The sequence below is a fragment of the Eucyclogobius newberryi genome, unplaced genomic scaffold (assembly GCF_026437365.1).
Source record: "Eucyclogobius newberryi isolate DKJ021-1_F unplaced genomic scaffold, fEucNew1.0.hap1 SCAF_22, whole genome shotgun sequence".
In the NCBI taxonomy this organism is placed as follows: domain Eukaryota; kingdom Metazoa; phylum Chordata; class Actinopteri; order Gobiiformes; family Gobiidae; genus Eucyclogobius; species Eucyclogobius newberryi.
The window spans coordinates 20,715,497-20,739,826 of NW_027315857.1; the positions used below are offsets into that span (position 1 = coordinate 20,715,497).

The 24,330-nt window shown below is 43.1% G+C and overlaps 1 protein-coding gene across 3 annotated transcripts in view; it reads right to left on the bottom strand.

Annotated features, from left to right (window-relative positions):
• dachb (dachshund b) overlaps nt 1-23,981 on the bottom strand; it is a 137,491-nt gene extending 113,510 nt beyond the window's left edge. The window contains exon 1 of one of the 3 annotated variants that reach the window (XM_072458767.1): nt 23,104-23,981. In XM_072458767.1, coding sequence (XP_072314868.1) covers nt 23,104-23,948 — 845 coding nt within the window. In that variant the 5' untranslated portion in view covers nt 23,949-23,981. The remainder of the gene's footprint in view (nt 1-23,103) is intronic. The other 2 variants (XM_072458766.1, XM_072458768.1) reach the window with 2 other exon arrangements.
• Between the last annotated feature and the right edge of the window lie 349 nt (nt 23,982-24,330).

Genomic DNA, 24,330 nt, shown 5'->3' on the forward strand with positions numbered 1-24,330 from the left:
TTCTCTATTATGCATTTTTGGGCTGGTGCGACTGAAACATATATATTTACTTATATACTTATACTCCGGTGTGACTTATATGTGATATTATTTGTTATTTTCACACTTGCAACCGCATTTCATACTCCAGTACAACTTATATATGTTTTTTTCTTCTCTTCTTCTATTGTGCATGTTTTTGGCTAGTGCGACTTATACTCCAGTGCGACTTATAGTCCGGAAAATACGGTATAAATGATACATAATTTGTCCAAAAAGTTTGTAGCTTCTAACTGTCACAATTGCCCCTCTTAAATGAAAAATGAATTGTGTAATGACAAATATTTGAATGTAATTTTGAATGAGAATAGTGTGTCTTATTTTGGACTGAAATAAAAACGTGCGATGCCCAAAAGAATGTCGTATCGGCGCCAAACACGCCGTACGCAATTAACCGCTGCGATCATTTCCGGGGCAGAAGTCTTTAACAGCTGCACGAGAGAGAGAAAAGGACAAATCCCGCCGTATACTTTAATTGGGACCAAAACAAAATAAAATATTATATTCATATCGCGGGTGCGTGGTCGTTGCTTACACACCGCGCTGCCCTGTAAAGTGCCATAAAGTGCGCGCTCACAGCAGACAAGCCGTAAATCCCGCCGTAATACGCCCCGTGAAGCGCTCGCGGTGTGTTTGTGTGTTTTATAGGCGCTGTAAATTTGGCTGCCGGCGTTGTTTTTATCAGCATATTCTCAAGCTGTTTAGCCAACGATGCAGATGTCACACTTACGACCACACACAGGAGAAGAGGAGGAGAGGAGGAGGAGAGAGGAGGTGAGAGGAGGAGGAGAGGAGGAGAGGAGAGAGAGGAGGAGAGGAGAGAGAGAGCAGGAGAGAGCAGACGCGAGAAGAGGAGAGATGAGGTGAGAAGAGGAGGAGAGCAGACACGAGAAGAGGAGAGATGAGGTGAGAAGAAGAGAGCAGGAGAGAGAGGAGGAGAGAGAGAAGAGACACGAGAAGAGGGGAGGTGAGGTGAGAAGAAGAGAGCAGGAGAGAGAGAGGAGGAGAGAGAGAGGAGACACGAGAAGAAGAGAGATGAGGTGAGAAGAGGAGGAGAGCAGACATGAGAAGAGGAGAGATGAGGTGAGAAGAGGAGGAGAGCAGACACGAGAAGAGGAGAGATGAGGTGAGAAGAAGAGAGCAGGAGAGAGAGAGGAGGAGAGAGAAGACATGAGAAGAGGAGAGATGAGGTGAGAAGAGGAGGAGAGAGCAGACACGAGAAGAGGAGAGATCAGGTGAAAGGAGGAGAAGGAATAAAGGAGGGCAGTGGATGTGAGAGGAGACGAAAAGAGTGAAGGAAGAGAGGAGTATGACAGAGGGTGAAAGAAGAGCGAATGAGAGCGGGAGAGAGGAGCAGAGGAGGTGGGGAAAGGAGGAGAGAGGATGAGAAAGTGAGAAAGTAGAAAGGAGGAGAGAAGGAACAATAGATGCACTGGAGGAGAAAGGAGAGGAGGAAGAGGAGGATAGGAAGATGAGAAGAAAGCAGGAGCGAGGAGAAGATGAAGAGAGGAGGAGCCTGGAGAAATAAGGAGAGAGAAGAGGAGGAGGAGGAGGGAGGAGGAAGAAAGGAGGGGAGACGCGGAAGGAATAGAGGAGGAGCCTGGAGATACGAGGAGACAAGGAGACGAGCGCGCAGCAGATCTCAGTCAATCAATCAATAATTGATCAAATACATCAAGAAATTGTTTATAATTCTGACTATAATATGATTTACTTTTGAAGCAATGCCAAATATTTCTAAGGGTTTTTTTGCTGAAAAACATATCTCAAAATCTTTTTTTTTTTTAATGAAATAAATTCCAACAAACAAGAACAAATGGCACATATAACACAAAAAAGTGTGATTCTTAGTTTCTACTGGTAGAGCACTTCTCTCAAACATTGATTCGTCTGGAAATATTTCAAATGTCCACACTTCTACCGTATTTTCCGGACTATAAGTCGCACCTTTTTTCATAGTTTTGGCCGGGGTACAACTTAAACTCATATACTTATACTCCGGAGCGACTTATATGTGATATCATTTGTTATTTTCACACTTGCAACCGCATTTCATACTCCAGTGCAACTTATATATGTTTTTTTCTTCTCTGTTATGCATTTTTTGGCTTATACTCCGGAAAATACGGTAATTAAATTTTTAAAACATCACAATCTTTTTTCCAGTCCAAACCCTCCCTCCGTTCTTTCATACGGTGTTCCGACTGTGAATAATCCCGTTCACCTGCTGTGTGGGTCAGCCCCGGTATTTGCATGTCCCCATGTTTTTCTCCCCCCCTCTCCCGCATCTCCTAACCCCCTATCTCCTCCCTCTCACCCCCCCCCCCCCCCCCCCTGCGCCCGTCTTTTAAGCGTATGCGTGTTCGGCGAGCACGCGTGAAGGTCGGCCCGACTGCTATTTGATTAATGCTGAGAACCACGCGGCGTTTAGAAACAGGTCGTAACCTTTAGCATCCATTCAATCAGAGGGAAGAGGGAGGGAGGAGAGAAGAGAGGGGGAGAGAGAGGGAGAGAGAGAGGGAAAGAGTGGAGAGAAAAGAGAGAGACGAGAGAGAGAGATGAGGATGGACAGTTTTCGTGGTCCTCTTGAGTATTGGATAACCCTGACTCAGCTAAGACCAAATGCTAATAAGCCGAGCCTCTTATTTACCTGAGCGGCGGCGACAGGGCGAGAGAGAGAGGGAGCTATGGGCGATGGAGAGAACGTGCAAAGGGAAGAGTTTTAATTACACTCCGGACGAGAGTGCGTTCTTTTTTTTTTCTGTTCTAACGCCGGAGCGCGTTTGTCAAATGCAGGAATTTGTGTAAAACTGGGAGTAAGTTCAAGGAAGTGACTTTTGGACAAATCCAAAACTATAATGAGGTTTTGAGAAAAAAGTAGTAAAGTGAAGAAGAAACCAAGAATCTTTCTAGAATTTTTGTTTTGGTGACACTTATTTGTATTTACTGACATGCTTGGAATTTTTTTTTAATAAGAATATAAATATAAAATGTATAAGTATATAAGTATAAATGTAAGTATAAGTCGCACTTCGGCCAAAACTATGAAAAAAGGTGCGACTTATATTCTGGAAAATAAGGTATACTGATATAAACAATTTTTAGTTGCAAACTTAGACATTCTGAGTGGCGTAAAAGGGGGTTATCAATTAAACAAAATTAAAATGGACCAGTTAATAATTTTATAAACATTAATACCACAATGATGTAGCTCTTAATGTACTAATGTACTAATCAAGATGTACCGTATTTTCCGGACTATAAGTCGCACCTTTTTTCATAGTTTTGGCCGGGGTGCGACTTATACTTATATTTATACTTATATACTTATACTCCGGAGCGACTTATATGTGACATTATTTGTTATTTTCACACTTGCAACTGCATTTCATACTCCAGTGCAGCTTATATATGTTTTTCTTCTCTATTATGTATTTTTTGGCTGGTGCGACTTATACTCCGGAAAATACAGTACTAGCAATCAATAATAAACATTTTCTCAATTGCTCATACCATCATTATTTGTATTTATTTTTTTCAAGACATCAAGGGTGCGTTTAATGCCCAAAACTACCTTGGAAAAACATGCATTCTTCGAGGCTCGCTTTTCACAGATCAGACCAGTAAATGGTTCTGACGGCATTTTCCCAACTAAGTAGAAAGAATGCCATACTGTGGAACATTCTCGGCAGTGTGTTCCAAAGTATATATATAGTTCTTATTAATTAGACATGATTGTGTGATTTTTGTATTTATTTTATTTTACAAATTGAACAAAACTGTAGATTTTTTTGAGAAATGTGAAAATTTTCCCTGGATTTTGGGGTCTTTCGTCTCCCAAAATCTCCCCCTTTCTCTCTCTCTCTCTCTCTCTCTCTCTCTCTTACAGACTGGACCTACCTCTCTCTCTCTCTCTCTCGCTCTCTCTCTCTCTCTCTCTTACAGACTGGACCTACCTCTCTCTCTCTCTCTCTCTCTCTCTCTCTCTCTCTCTCTTACAGACTGGACCTACCTCTCTCTCTCTCTCTCTCTCTCTTACAGACTGGACCTACCTCTCTCTCTCTCTCTCTCTTACAGACTGGACCTACCTCTCTCTCTCTCTCTCTCTCTCTCTCTCTCTCTCTTACAGACTGGACCTACCTCTCTCTCTCTCTCTCTCTCTCTCTCTCTCTCTTACAGACTGGACCTACCTCTCTCTCTCTCTCTCTCTCTCTCTCTCTCTCTCTCTCTTACAGACTGGACCTACCTCTCTCTCTCTCTCTCTCTCTCTTACAGACTGGACCTACCTCTCTCTCTCTCTCTCTCTCTTACAGACTGGACCTACCTCTCTCTCTCTCTCTCTCTCTTACAGACTGGACCTACCTCTCTCTCTCTCTCTCTCTCTTACAGACTGGACCTATCTCTCTCTCTCTCTCTCTCTCTCTCTCTTACAGACTGGACCTACCTCTCTCTCTCTCTCTCTCTCTCTCTCTCTTACAGACTGGACCTACCTCTCTCTCTCTCTCTCTCTCTCTCTCTCTTACAGACTGGACCTACCTCTCTCTCTCTCTCTCTCTCACTCTCTCTCTCTTACAGACTGGACCTATCTCTCTCTCTCTCTCTCTCTCTCTCTCTCTTACAGACTGGACCTACCTCTCTCTCTCTCTCTCTCTCTCTCTTACAGACTGGACCTACCTCTCTCTCTCTCTCTCTCTCTCTCTCTTACAGACTGGACCTGCCTCTCTCTCTCTCTCTCTCTTACAGACTGGACCTACCTCTCTCTCTCTCTCTCTCTCTCTCTCTCTCTCTTACAGACTGGACCTACCTCTCTCTCTCTCTCTCTCTCTCTCTCTCTCTCTCTCTTACAGACTGGACCTACCTCTCTCTCTCTCTCTCTCTCTCTCTCTCTTACAGACTGGACCTACCTCTCTCTCTCTCTCTCTATCTCTCTCTCTCTCTCTTACAGACTGGACCTACCTCACGCTCTCTCTCTCTCTCTCTCTCTCGGTAGTTTCGAGTGTGGATCATTCCGGAGCGCCGCGCTGACCCCGCCCGGCCCACACTTTATCCTTTATCCTCGCATCTTTGTCTTTCTCTGAGTCAACACTTTCTCCCCCTCCTCCCCCCCCTCCTTCCATCCGTTAATTTGCTCATTCTCTCCCTCTCTCACTTTCTCCCTCCGACTTCCTCCTGTCTTTGAACCTGCATTTTAGCCCCCGCGGCCCCAGCCAATTACACACTGTTTGTCCACCAGTTTTCAATAAAACACCGGCCCCCACCTCCTGTCCTCCTCCTCCACCTCTCTTCTCCTCCTCCTCCTCTTCTCTCCCTCTCTCTTTTCCTCCTTTTTTCATTTTTAATTAACTTCTTTTGTAACTACGATCCGACCCCCCTCGCGCTTCCCACATGCCTCTCGCACTCCCACTCGCTCTTCTCTGTGCTAGCGCGCTCTCATAGCATGTAAATAGAGGTTAAACATGCTATTTACATATCAATTATACAGCCGGCGGACCCGATCGATGATTAATGCGCGTCTCGGATTAGCACGCGACATGCTAGCTTAAGCGCTATCTCCTCCGCGGCTGCGTTCAAGCGCCGTGTCCACTTTTTCATATATATTAGATTAAGATTTGAAGCTTAATTTTAGCCTAATAGATTTCCGCGACTTAAAATCGATGGCTCGAGACGGCGCGGAGTTAGTGGCGCGGAGGCTAGCTTGAAGCACTATCTGCTGAGAGCGCGGCGCGTCAAATGCGTTTAAGATTTTCGAGAAGTTAATTAGTGAGAGGGCAAAGGTGAAGGATTGGGATAAATATCTTTCGGTTTGCGTCGATAAATTGGGACGCTAACGTTGCGCCCGCTAGCTTCGGACGTAGTTCAGAAGAAGGCTACGCTAATAAGAGATGACATTTGTAACGAGAAATTGACTTTTAATTCAATTATATGGATTCTAATGTTAAATAGATAGAACTGTCAGCGGTTAAAATGCAAATGGAGCAAATGTAATTGTGGAAATGAAAAGACGGCTAAATTAAAAGCTTTTTATTAGCCACGTCTAGACGAAATTAAACCTATTTAATGTACGACACTTTGAATGACATGCTCTAACGTTGCCTGTCGAACCCTTTTACTTTGATAAAGCTGCTTGGATCTGAATCCAAAGAAACAGCCAACCAAAAAACGTAATTACATAACAACAGGCTTTGAAACGACGGAGGGATTACATTGGCTAGTTCCAATAATTAGCTAATAATAGTAATAATTATGGCATGACCGCATAGGTTGAATAGACAAACGAAAACATCTCTTTCCGTATTTTGGACGGGGTATTTAAAAATGTGGACGGGCATTTTCGAGTGCAGGGACGGCCATTTTTTATCAATAAATCTTAGAAAAAAAGGGAACGTTATCATTAAATCGGCCGGGAAGCGTTTGACAGTAGTGAGAAGTGAACATTTGCATGCTTGGCTCTGATTGGCTGCCGAGCCGTGGTCCGGAGAATGCCGAAGCTACTCGTTTTCGCCTAGTCTGCCCCCGTACGCCCGGACAAAATGATTTGGACGAGGTGTTTTCAAATCCTATCTTAAAACCTGCATTTTACTCAATGTTTGTTGTTGTTTCGGTGAAATGTAAGATCGTAACCAACACTGTTTTTAGCTGAGCGTAGCGATGTTTGCTAGCAGCATTTCATTTTGCGGGACAGTGAAACCCATTGTTGTTTCAGCAAGCGCATTGGAAATAGCCTAATATTCAAGGGGTCAAGCTATAGTATAGTCTATAGTTTACGAAATTAGATGCTTTTCAAGGATCCAATGGGAATGTGGGTTCAGAAAAATGACAAGACAAGACCTTTTTCTTCACTTTTCTTCATGTAATTCATGCAGTTTATCCCCGTTTCTGTCAAGAGTGCTCGTGGTCTACCCTTTAGGATGGGCTTCTACAAAACTTTTGAACAAACGCCGGTAGATTTGGCTATAGCCCTGACCCAAATGTACACAAATGGGGGTTTCTCTTGCACACATTCTGGTTTTACAGTTACAATAATCAAACGTTCTTCACCAATAATTCCTGTGACATTTCAATTGGATTAGCAACATTAGCTCCATTCTCCGGGATTTCAAAAAGAACTGAATCTTGCGTTCGAATAATTTGACTTTTAATCATTTCAGAATTACGCAGCCCTTATTATTTCACTCGTGTAAAGCCGTTTATTATTGCGATTTCAAATTAGCACTAAGACAGCTAGCCTATTGCTAATGGAAGTAAATGAGTGGGATTTTGCAGTTTAGTGTTTGATCCAATGGAGCCTAAACCTACCATATGTAAAACTTCTTGTACCGCTGTCAGAAAAATCGATACAATAATAGATGTTGATCCTAACTAAAGTACCGTATATTCCAGACTATAAGTGGCACTGGAGTATAAGTCGCACCTGCCAAAAAATGCATAATAGAGAAGAAAAAAACATATATATGTTGCACTGGAGTATGAAATGCAGTTGCAAGTGTGAAAATAACAAATAATGTCACATATAAGTCGCTCCGGAGTATAAGTATTAAAGATAAGATAAGATAAGATATTCCTTTATTGTCCCACATGGGGAAATTTCATTGATGCAACGCAGGTAGATACAGAGGTAGATACACATGTATATGAGTATAAATATAAGTATAAGTCGCACCCCGGCAAAAACTATGAAAAAGGGTGTGACTTATAGTCTGGAAAATACGGTAGTATCAAGCCGTGATCTGAACTTTACCTGAATAAAATGGTCTTCATCTATCCATGCGTTTCAGTCGTTTGACTTCCTGTTATTTTGTGGACTTTTTACTATTCAAGAGATATTATGTTTTGAATTGTTACTGGCAACGTTCCTAATTTTTCATCAAACCCATGGCCATCAAAACTTCGAAGACCAAATGGTATCTTAAAGAAACGTACGTCTGTTGCTGTAGTTGTTGTTGTCGTAGATACCGTTGGACCAGTTGGAGTTCATTTACAACTCCATCACCCACTGTTAGAGTTATGTTGTTGTCTGTTTTAAACTCCACCAGCCCAAAAGTGTATAGTTCTTCAAGAATGCTAACGGCAGCCGCGGGCTAAATGCTACCTTGATGTTAGCGCCGCCTGCTTTTCTACCGACTTTAATCCATATCGAGTCTTATCCTTACAGCTGAGGTAACGAAATTGGGTTTGTCGTGACAGGAATACAGCCTACAAACTTCTGTCCTGCTAAAGCAAACCACAAAAACGCTCGACTAATATTTAACAAACATTTTTGCGTCTTCCATTTTCCACCTCTGCTGCTAATTGCACATTGTACTTTGAAGTAACAGTAGTCTGGTTTACAGTTTCCTGGTCTTTCATGTCGCGTTCCTTCAGCCACTTTATTGGTTTGAGCTGCGTTTAATTCTTTCTCGACTGTTATTTTAATCCCGGGGGCCATTCACACATTTTAAATCAAGGAAAAGGACGTAATCTGGTCTGGAGCGGCCTACAAGGGGCCCCGGGAGATTAGGCGAGTGTGTTTCGACTGTAATGATTAGAATGGGCTTAAGGCGGTGTTTCTTAAACTTTTCACATCGAGCTAATATTTGGCTTTTTCGAGTAACACCATATCCGAAACCCGGACTATTAGAGGCCTGTGTTAGAGCGAAACCAGGTCTGAAAACCGTGGATAAAGATGTTCTAAATCATGATTAATCCAAAGGGGGAAAAAAACATGAATAGATTTGTCTTTAGATAAAACAAATACTCAAACATGTACTTAAGATGTTCATTTGGACAGAGAATACCTACACAAAAGAGTTGAATCATTGAAAAAAAGCTAGTCCTTATAAGAACATTTGAAAAATAATTAAATCCACACACTACACTTCTTTCAAGAAGTGCTAAGTATGTTAAAAGTATATTGCAAATCATTTTATTTAAAAAGTATGCACCTGATTTCCTTCCATGTTGGTTAAAAGTATATAGTGAGTAAAAGCAACTCTTGAGATCAAAATGAGACCGCTGTGTGCCGTCTGCGTCTGATTATAAAGAGTTTTATCTGAAGAACCAGGAAGTGGATGTGCGCTGTTAGCATGCTAGTTGTCGTTAGCTTTAGCGTGACAGCAAAACTCTGTTCTAGCCACTGAAAGCTGCGCAAAATCGCTTATAAACTCATTGAGGTGAATCATTTGGATGCTAGAAACGTGTTAGGACAATGAGGAATAACTTAAACTGAAATTAAATTGACCGTAAAAATCTGGTACAGGTATTGATAGCCTAGTAGCGGTAGGAGTAGGAACATGGAGTTGTGTTTAGTTTTATTTGCCACATGTTTAGGCTTTTTCTTGACTGATGAAAACGGTTAAATGTCTTTATTTCTTTACCTTCAATCCCGCAATTACCAGCAAACGACGCAGAAACAGATTTTTTTTGTAATCCCCAAAATCCCAACAGGTGCAAAGCCGCGGACTATTTATCTATTTAGTCGTTTGCTCCACTTCTTTTTTTTCCCCTCCTCTCCGAAAGGTTGTGATTTATTGTCGACACCAATACGTCAACGGCGCGGACGGACAGGAAAATGTACGGCAACAAAGCGAGGACAAAAACACTTCAAAATAAGACGTATACTGTAGAGGGATTGTGACAGCCAAGTGTGCAATGCGCTATTGTTCCTTTGAGTGAAAAATTACAGAGGACCTCGAACGCATCAGCGGTGACGAGCTATCAAAACGACAACACGCGCAAACGCACACACAAAAATCCCCCCCACCCCACCCCCAACAAAAACAAAAAACAAAAAAAAACGCCGGATTCACACAAATGCCACACGCTGCGTTTGAGTGACAGGCTTATAGTGAGAAAAGGCAGTGTTTTCAGACATTGGCGCTGCACCACCCTCTGGTAAATGGGCAAACAGACATGACGCTTTGAATTGAGTTTCAGCGGAACAGAATTAGAGACGTTCTTGTATTGACGTGGAGGTAAGTTACTAAATGAAGTGGCGGAGGGAAAACGAGCGCGTGTGAAACGACTCGGGTGGAGGGCGAACAGTTCGGTGCGCAGGGGAGAAGTCAAGATGGTAAGCAATGATGTCCGGCTAGTGTTGTCACGGCAATAAAATACTGATATACTGATAAGATACTGCAACACCCATTTCGATACCGCAAGGGACAACAAAACAACGAAAATGCTAAAATAGGGTAATTTTCAACTTTCTCAACGTCGTAATGTTATGGTCAGTTCTCAAGATCAATCTAAAACTGTTGGGGAAAGGTCTAATTATTGCAGTTTTTAAACAACTTAAAAGATGTGAGAAGAAGAGAAATCTGATCATCTGGAGAGTGTCAATAAATCCATGGATTCTAGAGTAAACGTGGGTTAAAAAAACTCTTTAAATCTTCAACACGTTAGTTGCACAGTGTAATCAATCAGACAGAAATCAGATTACTCACGTCACATTTCAATAAAATGATGACTCCAGAAACATTGCCATTAGCCACAGAACATGTGTCATCTTGTGTCATCATTTACACTTAATACCTGAAAAAAAAATTAAATAAGAAGAACGATTTCGAATTAGCAATAGAGAAAAATGTTATGAATATTATTACATTTTTACAGAAACACAATTTGACGATCCGTGTGTGAAATGTGGCTGTACAGCAAGATTATGGTAATTTTTTAATAAAAATATTTTAACCCGATTTTAAATTTTTTCCTGCTTTAAAATTTAAAAAGTACCGTATTTTCCGGACTATAAGTAGCTCCTTTTTTCATAATTTTGGCCGGGGTGCGACTTATACTTATATTTATACTCATACACTTATACTCCAGAGCGACTTATATGTGATATTATTTGTTATTTTCACACTTACAACCGCATTTCATACTCCAGTGAGACTTATATATGTTTTTTTTCTTTTCTATGATGCATTTTTTACTTATACTCCGGTGCGACTTATAGTCCGGAAAATACGGTAACCATAAATATTGTTTATGTTTACTTCCTGAATAACATTGCACTGACTACACTGTCACCAACACCATTATAATTTACTGTAAAACCAGTAAAAAAATCACATTCAAAACCCAGTCGTTAGAAAAAGTGTCATTTTGAAGCAGCATTCCAGTTAAACTAAAGACCTATGATTATCTTCCTTTTTTTTTTTTTTACGGATACATTTAAAAGTTAAAACACAAAGATATTGTCTCTGCAAAACAATGGCTCCACTTTTGAAAACACTCGTCTTGTGGACAGCTCTTGCTTCCTGTCCGCGTTCCTTTATTATCCCTTCACAAAAGACCAATCCAAGTTTTTAAAAAAGTTGGTTTATTTGTTCCCGAACGCGCTCTTTCTCTCGCTCTCCCACGGCGGTCCGACGCTGAGAAATCTTCCTGTCTCAAGTCAGACTAAGCACCATTATTATTCTAATCATGATGACATGTTTTTAAATGGATTATTATAGGTTTTCATTAATAACACGCTGTCTATGGATCAGCCTGGGGGGGTGAAGGCCGCACACACAAACTTCAAGCCCCGAAAGAAAAAGGAGGGCGGAGAGAGGGGGGGTAAAAAAAAAAAAAAAAAAACATGCCCGAAATAAAACAATAGCAGAAGAATTTTTTTTTTTTTTTTTCTAATTACCAATGGAAGTGTTGGTTAATGACATGTTGTCGGAGTAATGTGCGAAGTGGGCGACGCAACTGGGCATGTGCGAGCTTGTCACGGTTTAAATTGATTTTAGCTATAATTATTTGAGTAATAACACAGTGTCTGGTTTACAAGTGGACCGATTTGAGTTTTAATAATATGTTGCCCGAAAGGAAACGCGCGCGCACAAAGCGCTCGGGCTGCTGTCGCCGAGGTGAGCGCTGTGTACAGTAACTTTCACGTATAAGATTAGACGTGGACATTTGGTTGAGGTGCCCAAAAAGCTTCTCCATCGTGTATTTTTTATTTATTTTTTAGGCAGGAGTTTGAACGTTCTTCCTAGGTGCTCCAATAGGTTGAATAAAGCAAATATCATCATTTATTATATCCAAATGCACTGTCCATAATCATAGCCATAGCCACTTTTTTTTCTATATTTACCGTATTTTTTTTCATATTTTTGGCCATACTCCAGTGCAACTTCTATATGTTTTTTTCTTCTTTATTAAGCATTTTTTGGCTGGTGCGACTTATTCTTTTTATTTTTGCTCTTCCTGCACATTGTGTTAGATTTAAATATTTTTAAAGCTATTTATCTGGTTTTTATTTAAAGTTTCTATTCTTCTGCTGTTCTTGAACGCTGGAATTTCCCCATTTTGTGACAAATAAAGGTTCTCTTCTCTTTTCTTATTTGTTACTGAGCCTTCGACTACAGAAATTCTTGGTCGACTAAAGACGTCCCCTTTGCAACGGTTAGTCGACGAAAAGTATTGAGTATCTTCATGATCAAACCGTATTGTATATTTGGACTGATTCAGTGACAATACAAGTAAAAAATCTGCATATTTGTAAGTAAAAAGGCAGAAAAAACTCCCAATTCACTTCTAAAATCTAAAGCAAACTCTCAACTTCCTCCTGTGATCCATATAAATCCTTAATAGAATCATAGAATTGTTAGTCGACCAAGACGCCATCGACCGATTTATCGATAAACTGCTTTGTCGATGGAGGTAGTTGTAGGAAGGCGAATATAACTAATTGGAGAGAACAATCAATAACGACGGTGAGACAAGTAAATGCACATTTGTGAAACAGAAGGAATCCATGTCATTTTAGTGTAAAGTACTTGGATTCTTCTTATCAAATCAGTGAAGAAAGTTATCTGGTCCTTCCTTCCTCGTCCGAGTTTCTGTTTTGCGGTGAAGAATCGGACAGATTTACACTCGGGAGCGTTTTATCACGAGGGGGGAAAAAAGTCGGCGGGGAAAAGGAAAAAGACAGAGGAGGTCAGCGAGTGCGACAGAGGCTAAAGACGGGGCATCGCGAGCACGGCGCTGACAAACGACGGGCTAACGGCACAAGCTAACACGCGACCCGCTTCGTGGCTCTAGCCCATACTCTCTGTAGTATGTGAACAAAAAAGTACTCTCTTCTCGCTGTGCGTTCAAACAGTTACTCCGGATGACACACATATTGGAATTTATCGACGCAAACGTTTTATTCAGTTGCGCAACGAAAGTCAAAAAACACTGAATGACATATTTTGTTCGCTCACGGAAAATTATAAATGTCGTTAATTATTTTTGTATCATTATTAGGCCGCGAAAAAAATCATATACCGTAATTTCCGGACTATAAGTCGGACCTTTTTTCATGGTTTTGGCCGGGGTGCGACTTATACTTATATTTATACTTATATACTTATACTCCGGTGCGACTTATATGTGATATTATTTGTTATTTTCACACTTGCAACCGCATTTCATACTCCAGTGCAACTTATACATATGTTTTTTTCTTCTCTATTATGCATTTTTTGGCTGGTGCGACTTATACTACAGTGTGACTTATAGTCCGGAATATACGGTAACTGATGTCTCTGCTTGCCCCGCCCTGTCAAAGTGGGATTTCACCGTAACAGGACGCGCATTTCTATTTGCAGCGTTTTTGTTCTTTTTAAAGATGTTTAACCTTGTGCGTGTGAATGACCGTAATGGCTCATTTATGCTCTATTTTTGTACATTAACAGCTCAGAGCGTTCAAAATGTGCGACTGTAGCTTCATTTATTAGATTAGCATTTATTGTCTCTGTGTCATCTGCATTTGACCCATCCTTCAATGCCGCTGGGGCATCTCGGCTCGGTCAAGATGGAAACCAGAGTGCCAGGAGGAAACCACACAGACAGAGGGAGAAACATGCAAACAACAAACAGAAAGGCGTGGCCCAGGAGTCCAACCCGCGACCTTCTTGTCATGTCATGTTGTTGCTAGCCTCTGTCACTGTGCCGCCATCTTGTTCTTCAAACAGTTTCTAATGCCAAGGCTTTGTTCTGGTAAATAACCACCAGAGGTCTTTTAAGAGAACCGACCACATTGTTAGGAAAAGTGCCACAAGAAAAACAAACATGGAGGCGCCCAGAGCAGTTTTCAGATCAGTGGGTCTCAAACTGTGTACACCAACTACCACCAAAGAAAGGTTTTGGCTTTCAGAGTACCACTAGATCTAAATTGGGACTATTTCAGGTCCAAACTTGGGCTAAACCAAGTGTTAAGTACAAATACAACATTGTCGCAGTTGCTTTACCTGGGAAAATACTGAAGGAAGAGCAGAAATCTAAGGAAATACTTTGTGTCCGCGTACAACAGAAAAAGCTTGCGTACCACTAACTGTACACTTTACATCACATTTGCTAAAAAAGTCCTATAATTTGTTTTGCAGATTGTTCGAGTCACTTTTGTTAAAACGTTGCGCTTCCACTGTTGCGCTGTGTTCACTACTGCCCCTAGTGGTCAGCACATGCACAGCAAGATGTGAGACAAATCCCGTACAGACCAAATGACGGATAAAACAGACTATTCTATGTGTATCTGTTTGTGTTTCGCAGGTAGATCATATATTAACTTTAAGACTTAATTTTGTCAAAGAATTGCAAGCTTATTTTGCAGAATATGTGTCTTTTAAAGGTGCACTAACTTTTCTGGTGACAGGTGGAGATGTTTCTCACTTTGCCTGGATTACGAGTGTGTATACCGTATTTTCCGGACCATAAGTCACACCTTTTTTCATAGTTTTGGCCGGGGTGCGACTTATACTTATATTCATACTTATATACTTATACTCCGGCGCGACTTATATGTGATATTTAATTGTCATTTTCACACTTGCAACCGCATTTCATACTCTAGAGCAACTTATATGTTATTAAATCTTTATTATGCATTTTTTGGCTGGTATGACTTATACTCCGGTGTGACTTATAGTCCGGAAAATACGGTGTATCTCTCATGTGAAATACATGCAATCTTCACCACAGATCTGACCTGTAACTTAAAGAAGTTAGCGTGCACAACTTTTCTCGACATACAGTAAGTTACGACACGGACCAAAAAAGAGTCTTGGCGAGGAGACAAGTGAAGGGGACGAGGAGCCAGGAGCCAGGAGGCGGTGAACGTGTGAATGACGGGAGCGAAGTGACACCGTCTAATGTGATTTCTAAAGCAATCTGCTAAAGTGCATCCGAGGTTCACAGTCAGCGGCGCGCTAATCGGGTTAAAAACAGAACCCTGCAAAGTCCGACGCTTTCACCCGCAAACTCCTCTCGCTCCTCGCACTCCTCGCACCGGTGTTCGTCCAGCACGCCATTCTAGCTTTAGTCTCAAGGTTTGGACTATTCGCAAGGTTGACTAGTTGCTTTACTCAACCTTATTCTTCGTTTGATTCCCATTAAAAACAAATAAAACCTAATTCAACGTCAATTTCCGGAAAGCAAACAAGACAAGATCAAAACGAGACTTTAACAGGCTCAAACCAAGTCCACGTTTGGATCAAAACCGGTAAACGCTTTGAATTCAGTCGACTGAATCTTTAACGCTGTAAGTATTAATAGTCTCAACAATGCTGTGCGTTTGATTGCATATTTACACAGCAAAACGTCTCAGTCGACAACTTTCACACTGCGTTTTTTCCCTGTTCAATGAGTCCAAATAGTCGAGTTATCCATTAACCTCTGCGAGTAAGTCATTTTTGATTTCCAACCGCTCCCCGTCCCGACAGTAAATCTGCTCTAAACAAATAACTTTCACTTGGATTATAACTACGGTGATTGGATTGATTTGAGCTGTGGACGTTCGGGGCTTATGTCGGCGGCCATTTTGTTTCCTTCTGTCCAGATACTAGTGCGTGAAAGTGAAAAAGTGACGACCTTGACCGGGTTTAGTCCGGAATAATCCACATTTTAGGGTGATGGCTGCGAGTTCATATATATTGCATTCTTGTATGTTTTAGGATGATGGTTTGGATCTGTTTTCGGATTATACGATGACAAAGCTCCAGCTAAAATAAGTAAAAACGGGTTTGTGAGTATTTTTAAGCGACGTTTAAAACCTGAACAATCTGTAAAATCGACCACAAAAGTGCAGAAGTATCACCTTATTCTAGAAACCTGACAGTTTTGATGGCTCAGTTTGGTTTTCTTCAGAACGATTTGGATTAAGGAGGCAATTGGAATACAAAAAGATGCCCACGGGACTATGAACCGGGACGAGGGGGACCTTTTCGCTGTCGCACACTTATGGGATAAAGCTCTGAAGTCTTCAGAAACTGTCAGGCACAAAAAACAAGTCTGAAAAATGAATCTTTGAGAAATAGAGATGTCGATATTATTCAGTTAATAATATATAACTGAATAATAATCATGAGTATTCAGGTCACAGTATAATCAAAAGAACAAAAAAAAAAAATGTAATAACCACAACCACTTTAGAAGTAAAATGTGTTGTTTTAATTCAATCTGTTTCCCAAATTGTACTTTTTTATCTGTCCATTTTGGCACATTACTTTATTCAGAAAGTCTCATTGAACTGAAATGCAGTTGAGGTAAATATATTTATTTTATATGTATTATTTATATTTATATTACTATGTATATTTTGCCCAAAAAAATATACATATTTTATCCTAGAATAGCCATTTTTTTAGGTTTATAACTTTACTTACTGTTTGTAATTGATGACATCACACTAAGAAATTACCCAGCAAACACTGGGCCACAAATAATAATAATAATAATAATAACTTTTATTTATATAGCGCTTTTCAGTGACCCAAATACTGCTTGATTGGCGTAAAACTATCATTTATATGGTAACAGGTATAAATACACTAAATAAAGTTGTCATACCTCACTTCAAGTTAAAGTCATGGAACTAACACGTCACTGTTGAATAATCGTTAAATTGTGGCGTTTTTTTTTAAATATTGTGACATCCCTAAACTAAATGGACAGCGTTGGACAAATAGTTTACACTGCAAATCTATTCTATTTACTTTTAATCAGCTCCTTTTGTACCCTTTCCCCAGAAGGTTTTGGTAGAGAATTCTCCAAAGTGATATATCTTCCTCCTCCAACTAAACAGTTTTCCTCAAATGCATTTGATAACTCTCTATCTCCCTCTTCTTCTCTCTTCTCCTCCTCTCTTTTCCCTCCCTCTATCTCTATCTCCCTCTGCTTCTTCTCTCTTCTCCTCCTCTCTTTTCCCTCCCTCTATCTCTATCTCCCTCTGCTTCTTCTCTCTTCTCTCTCTCTCTCTCTCTCTCTCCCTCTCTCTCTCTCTCTCTCTCTCTCTCTCTCTCTCTCTCTCCCTCTCCCTCTCCCTCTCTCTCTCTCTCTCTCTCTCTCTCTCCCTCTCCCTCTCCCTCTCCCTCTCTCTCTCTCTCTGTTTGAACACAGTCTGTTGTATTTGTTCTTTGCGGCTCTTTGTGAAACTGTATCCGTTTTTCCCCGACAGCACCTCACTCTGCTCTCGATCGCCCACAAACACCGCCGACACCGGATCGCTTTACTATGACTTTGATCTTCTCTCCCTCCCTCCCTCCATCCCTCCCTCTCTCTCCTTTGCCGTCTCTTCCCTCTCTCTTCCTCTCTCTCTCTCTCGTGTTTGATTTGCGAAGGAAACTACAAATAAGCCACTAAAGATTTCCACTCCCGACGCCGCACGCTGGAATTGTCGGCCGCGGGTCCGGATCACAGACCGGACGCGTACTTTAACGGCGCAAATTGTTGACGCGATTGTCGCCGCGGCGCTAGCGAGCCAGATTCGACGCAGGCATCGTTTGTAGCAGGATTTAAGCTGCGCTACGGCTCGGGGCACCAGCAGGAATGGTCAGGGGGCGCTTTTTGGAGTTAATTTTCCTTTGTTTTCCATTTAATGAAACACTATATGTGACAATAAATACAGTTAATGCATAATATACTGTCAAAGTAGTTGTAGTACATATATGTAGTACGTTCAAAGTAGTTAAAAGTATCAACCTAAACCGATTTGAACGTTCTGTCGATTATTTTTCCGCCCAAAACTTCAGCCGTCCACACTTCGCTTGCCAAAGACACTAAAGTCACTAAAGCGACGATGTGCGTCCTAATCCTGCCTCCTTGTCTCCTTCCTCACTCCTCGCCTCATCTGACTCCTAACTTGTCTCCTAACGTGGCCCTTGTGTTTCTCCTGCTAGTCTGTGTCTCCGGCCATATCTCCAGCCTAGTTTCTCTCTCCTAACTTGTCTCCTGGTTCGTCTCCTGTCTCCTAACTTGTCCCCTAGCTTGTCAACCAACCCGTCTCCTAATTTTTAAAACCTATCTCTAATTTGTTTCCTATCTTGTCACCTTTGCATCCCCAAACTTGTCTCTTCTCTCCCAATTCTCGCAACTAGCCTGCTTCTTAACTACTACCTACTCCGTCTCCTCTCCGAACCCGTCTCCTAACTTGTTCCTAACTTTTTCCTAACTTGTTTCCTATTTGTCTCCTATCTCTTAAATTGTCTTATAAACTTGACTCCTTTATCTTTCTCCAACGTGTCTCTTTCTTTGTCACTTATTTATTCACTCCTAACCTGTCTCCTAACCTGCCTCCTAAACTATCTCCTAACCTGCCTCCTAAACTGTCTCCTAACCTGCCTCCTAAACTGTCTCCTAAACTGTCTCCTAACCTGCCTCCTAAACTGTCTCCTAACCTGCCTCCTAAACTATCTCCTAAACTGTCTCCTAACCTGCCTCCTAAACTGTCTCCTAACCTGCCTCCTAAACTGTCTCCTAAACTGTCTCCTAACCTGCCTCCTAAACTGTCTACTAACCTGTCTACTAACCTGTCTCCTATCCTGTCTCCAATCCTGTCTCCTATCTTGTCTCCTAAAATGTATACCAACCTGCCTCCTAACTTGTCTCCTAATCAGCCTCATGTCTACTAACTTGTCTCCTGAACATCAACAAACCTGTCTCATAACTAGTCTCCTCTCTTGTGTCCTTACTAGTCCACTAATATGCCTCCTCTCTCCTAACCTGTCGCTTTGTTTGTCGCTTAGTTTGTCGAATCTCTACTAACTTGTCTCCTAGCTAGTCTCCTAATCCGCCGCTCGTCTCGCAACCCGTCTCCTCGCCTGTCACCTAGTTTGCCTCCTAACTTGCCTCCCGGCTCGCCTCGTAACTCGTCTCCTTTTTCGACAGCAGCTAAGCGACCTCATCCAACCCGATTTAACCTTTATCAATAAACCAGCAGCACAAAGCGGGCCGTAACCCAACACTCGCCAAAACAAAATACGCGACGGCCGGCGATAGAGGGACGGAGGGTAACCCGAGCTGCCGCGACAACCGATCTACGGCAACGCGCCGGGGCCAAAACAAGTGCATTTAGGAGACGTTGATGCCGCGTGGAGGAGAGAGGAGACGCCCACGCCGGGAGGGAGGCCGTACGGGAACAGTACGAGGGTGAAGAGAAAGATGGTGACGAGTACGAGGGTGAAGAGTACGAGGGTGAAGAGGACGAGGGTGAAGAGTACAAGGGTGAAGAGTGCGAAGGCGAAGAGTACGAGGGCGAAGAGTGCGAGGGCGAAGAGTACGAGGGTGAAGTGTACGAGGGTGAACAGTACGAGGGTGAAGTGTACGAGGGTGATGAGTATGAGGGTGAAGCGTACGAGGGTGAAGAGTACGAGGGCGAAGAGTACGAGGATGAAGAGTACGAGGGCGAAGAGTACGAGGATGAAGAGTACGAGGAAGAAGAGTACGAGTGTGCAGAGTACGAGTGTGCAGAGTACGAGTGTGCAGAGTACGAGTGTGCAGAGTACAAGTGTGCAGAGTACGAGTGTGCAGAGTACAAGTGTGCAGAGTACAAGTGTGCAGAGTACGAGTGTGCAGAGTACAAGTGTGCAGAGTACAAGTGTGCAGAGTACGAGTGTGCAGAGTACAAGTGTGCAGAGTACGAGTGTGCAGAGTACAAGTGTGCAGAGTACAAGTGTGCAGAGTACAAGTGTGCAGAGTACGAGTGTGCAGAGTACAAGTGTGCAGAGTACGAGTGTGCAGAGTACGACGCAGCGCTAGGACAAACAGAGCAGCATCAGCAGCCTCGTGTCCGGAGCATCGATCCGACGGGATGAGCTAAGAAAAGAAGCATGAGTAACCACTAAAGGGGGTGCTAAAGTGATCGAGATACTTATGATCGACAAATAAGATGAAAAAGATACCAACGATAACACTTTGCAATGACTACACTTGTTAAAAGCTTAATAAAGCATGAAAAATGACTTCATTCATGATTAACAGTTTATTAAGTATGATTAAGGCTTAGTAACTACTTTTTCATTAGTATTAACTCTATTAAGTAGTTACTAAACTTGGATCATGTTTGATAAACTTTTGTTCATCATGATTTAAGTCTTTGTTCATGGTTTATTAATGACTATTAAGGTTTAGTGATTATAAAGTGGCAACATGACAAGAAAATGGGTTAGTACTCCGAATCAAAACTACAAATAAGTTTTAAATATAGAATTTTAGGATAGATTTGTTTTTAATTTTCATTTAATTTTAGAAAATTCAACAAGACCAGAAAGCAAAAAAAAATCGAAGTGAAATAAAACATGAAAAAGGCAGTCATGGGCCTCCGCACGTATAGGTCTCATCTTGTGTTTTTTTCCTCCCGTAGCCACATCTGACCTGGGACAGACTGATGAAATTTTCCCAAACACAAAGTTCACATGGTTCAGCTGCAAAGTGGGTGAAATGCCTCAAGTGACCACAACTTTAGAACCCAATTATGAGTCATCCGACAAATGTGACACTCTTTTTGTTTGAACATCGTTGTGTGGACAGATTTTACAAAGTTGCAAAGAGTAAAATACTTGAGTTAGGGTTAGACAAAAGTGCACAAACGACTCTTTCAGTGTTCCAGTATTTCTCGGCTTGAACCTGTTTCTTTGGCACCGTAACCTGAACACCGTGCTTGTTTTCGGTGCCCATTTTTGTTTAATAGTTGTCTAAAATGAGAAAACGGAATCACAATGTTCATTCCTTCGTACCAAAATTTTGCAATCATTCATTTGTGTTGACGGTGCCTCGAAACAGCACGGTGCTTTCTCAGGATTTGTTTTATTCTTTCTTTCTATCTCAACCTATTTTCGATATTGTACTGGTACTTTTTAACGACAGTTGCACCAGCTTTTTCGCCGGACACTCAACGTTGGCGCGTCCGCCGATACCCAGAAGCGAACAGCCTTTCTTTCCACGAAACATAAATAATGAACGACAAACTGGCTCAACGTATATCCCGGAAACCGACGTCCAGTCCGGCGTTTTCCCCTCGATCGGAGCCACCGGACGACCAAGCAACTTTTACGCTCAAACGGGCACGATCCGAATGTCCGAACGGCGAGCAAACGACCTTTAAACCTCACGCGGTTTCTGAACGCCCCGGTTCTCTACGCGTCGATCGCCGGGGAACAATGTGTGAAACTTTGGTAGGACTTGGCCGCCGCCCGTTCCCATAGAGTCGCACAAGCGTTAGCGAGAAAGGCATCGGAGGAATTTTATTATGATAGCCGGGCGTCTGTGGACAAAAGCCTCCGCCGCGGCTCGTCCTGCGCGCTCACACAAACCATTATTCGGCTCGACATGTGTGGACAACCCCCCCCCCCTGAAAATAGAAACGCATGGGAGGGAGAGAGAGAGAGAGAGAGAGGCGGAAAAAAGAGAGAGAAAGGGGGGACGGACACAGATAGAGGAGGAGCGGCGAGATTAGTCAAGGTGGATCAATTATGTAAAAAGGGAACAATACGGGATCAAATTGAATGGTTGGGTTCAGATTTGACCGTGATTGTCAACTTTCTATATCTTCAAATAACACGTGCGTAGAAATACAGACACACATACAGACACACTTTGAATACTGTGCGTGTTGTTTAGAGTAAAAAATGCTACAAAATGAGCTGGTGACGAGTAAAAATGAAAAAGTGACGCTGTAAACGTTGACGTAAATGTATAAAAGTGATATTTCTGCACTTTTTCTGGTTCGTTTTACAGATGCGAATGCGTTTGAAGACTTGTTTTGACACTTTTCTGTTGGACTGACGCAATATTGTCGGATTATCGATATTGGAATTTAGTTTTCGTCGACATCTCCCACCGCCACGCGCAGATTTGTTACGCGGTTTTGACGAGATCGAGAAGACGTCGTGTAGATTTGGGCAATATTGACGTGTCTGTTTTTACTTTTTGGGGGGAGAAAACGGAACAAACACAACTACGATTGCTGATAAAAGTAAGAGACGAGGCTTCCACAAAATCCAACTAAAACGGGTCTAAACAAGAACGAAACAGGGACCAAATCGGACACCGAACTGACCGATTGTGCGACCGAGTTTCTTCCATTAAGTGTCATTATTATACATATAAAAAATTTGCCTTCTGCACCTCAGACCTGGACCAGAGAACGGCCAAACTAGAAAAAAACAGCACTAAACCAGCATCAGAGCGACACATTCAGGACTCAATCAGGTCGAACAGTAATATAGTTTTAATTAAAGATGAAAAGTATATGAAAAACGTGCAGTTTATGAGCGTAAAGGACAGAGCAAACCGCATCGACCGAGAGACACACGACCCCAAAACTCCTAAAAACCAGCATATGTAGCAGAATTAACTATTACATTTTTTTAAATGGTTAAAAGTTGAGCAACAACAACAACAACCACCACTTAATAATAAAGCAGGATACATCAGCATGTTTGACAATCTATCACACAAAGCTACAAAAATAAAAATACAAAATAACATACATTTTTCGCATTTTTTTTCCACAATTTTATTCTAATCAAGTTGCATAAAACTTTCTTAATTTCTAACACAAACTGATGCTTGCGGGGAAAAACATGTGAAGTTTACTGACAGCAGAGGAAGAAGAGTTTAAAAGAAAGAAAGAAAGAGTGTTATGTTGCAGGTGCGTAATTGACGTTCATAAGGCGTTTATTCCGTTTATTCCCAGCTTTAGTCTCTTATCCTCCTTGAAAACTCTCAACAAAAGTCAAAACTCTTATTCCACGTGGATAAGTCCCACTTTCGGACACTTTCACCCCAAGTTTAACACTAATAAATAGCTCACAACAGTGCGGTTCTTGTCCTTACCTGGCGCTGGTGCAGTCCTGGTACAGCGTCTCGAAGTCCTTCCTGCAGATGAGCTTGCAGCGGTTCACACCGGGCTGGATGGCGCCCAGGCCCCGCAGCACGCGCACCTGCTCCACGGTGCACACCACGGGCGAGATGTCCAGCCGCTTCAGCTTCGTGTACACCGTGTGCAAGCCGCCGACCAGGTGCTTCAGGAACAGGTCGAACACTTGCGGCAGGCAGATGAGCTCCTGGCCGTCCACGCTGAAGCTCGCCACTTTGACGCCGTGCACGTCCACCAGCTTGCACTCGCTGCACAAGTTGGACTGCGCCTGCTGCGGGTGCTGCGGGTGCTGCGGGTGCGGGTGGTGCTGCTGCTGGTGCTGGTGCTGGTGCTGGTGCTGGTGCTGGTGCTGGTGGAGCGAGCCCGCGTTGCCGGCGAGCGTGCCGAAGCCGCCGAGTGCGCTCAAAGCTCCCGCGGAACCGGCGACCGAGTTGCTCCCCGCCAGCGCCGACAACGGAGCGCCGTGGCCGGGCAGGAAAGTGGCCAACATGCCGCTGGTGATGCGCGGGGTGACGGGGTGGCCGGAGGAGGAGTTGTTGTTGTTGTTGTTGGTGGTGGTGGTGGTGGTGGTGTTTGTGTTGTTGTTGTTGTTGTTGTTAGCGGCGGTGGTGGTGATGATGTGCGCCGGGCTCGACGTGGCGACGCCGGCGGATAAAGACGGCGGAGACGCGGTGGCGGAGGCGGCGGCGGCGGTGGAAGCATGGTGGAGGTGCTGCTCCGGGGCCGAGCGGTAGAGCGCCGCGGCCGCGTTGGGAGCGCAGGAGCCCGGGGAGAGCAGCGGCGGAGAGCCGGGGAGCGACATTGGATGGAGCGCGGTCACTTTTCGGTCCCCCCCCGCGCGTGTGTCCGTCTCCGCGACTTTTTCCCGTGTGTTTGTTCCGTCCGAAACTTCTTCTTCTTCTTTTTCTTCTTCTTCCGCGCGTCTTCGGGAGCTCGTGCCGTGCTCGGGAGCTCGTGCCGTGCGTAACGCGTGCGTGCCTCCGCTCCGCTCTCGTCGGACTGTCCGGTGTGTGCCGCGCGCGAGGAGAGGCAGGAGGGACCAGGCGCCGGAGACGAGGAGTCCCCGCGCGGCCCGGTCCCCCCCTTCCCCCTGACCCCGCCCCCCTACAGAGTGAGTGACAGCGGGACGGGCCAATCCGGGGCGGCGCGCGGGGGGCTCTGCGGTTGTGCCACTTTTTGTAAAC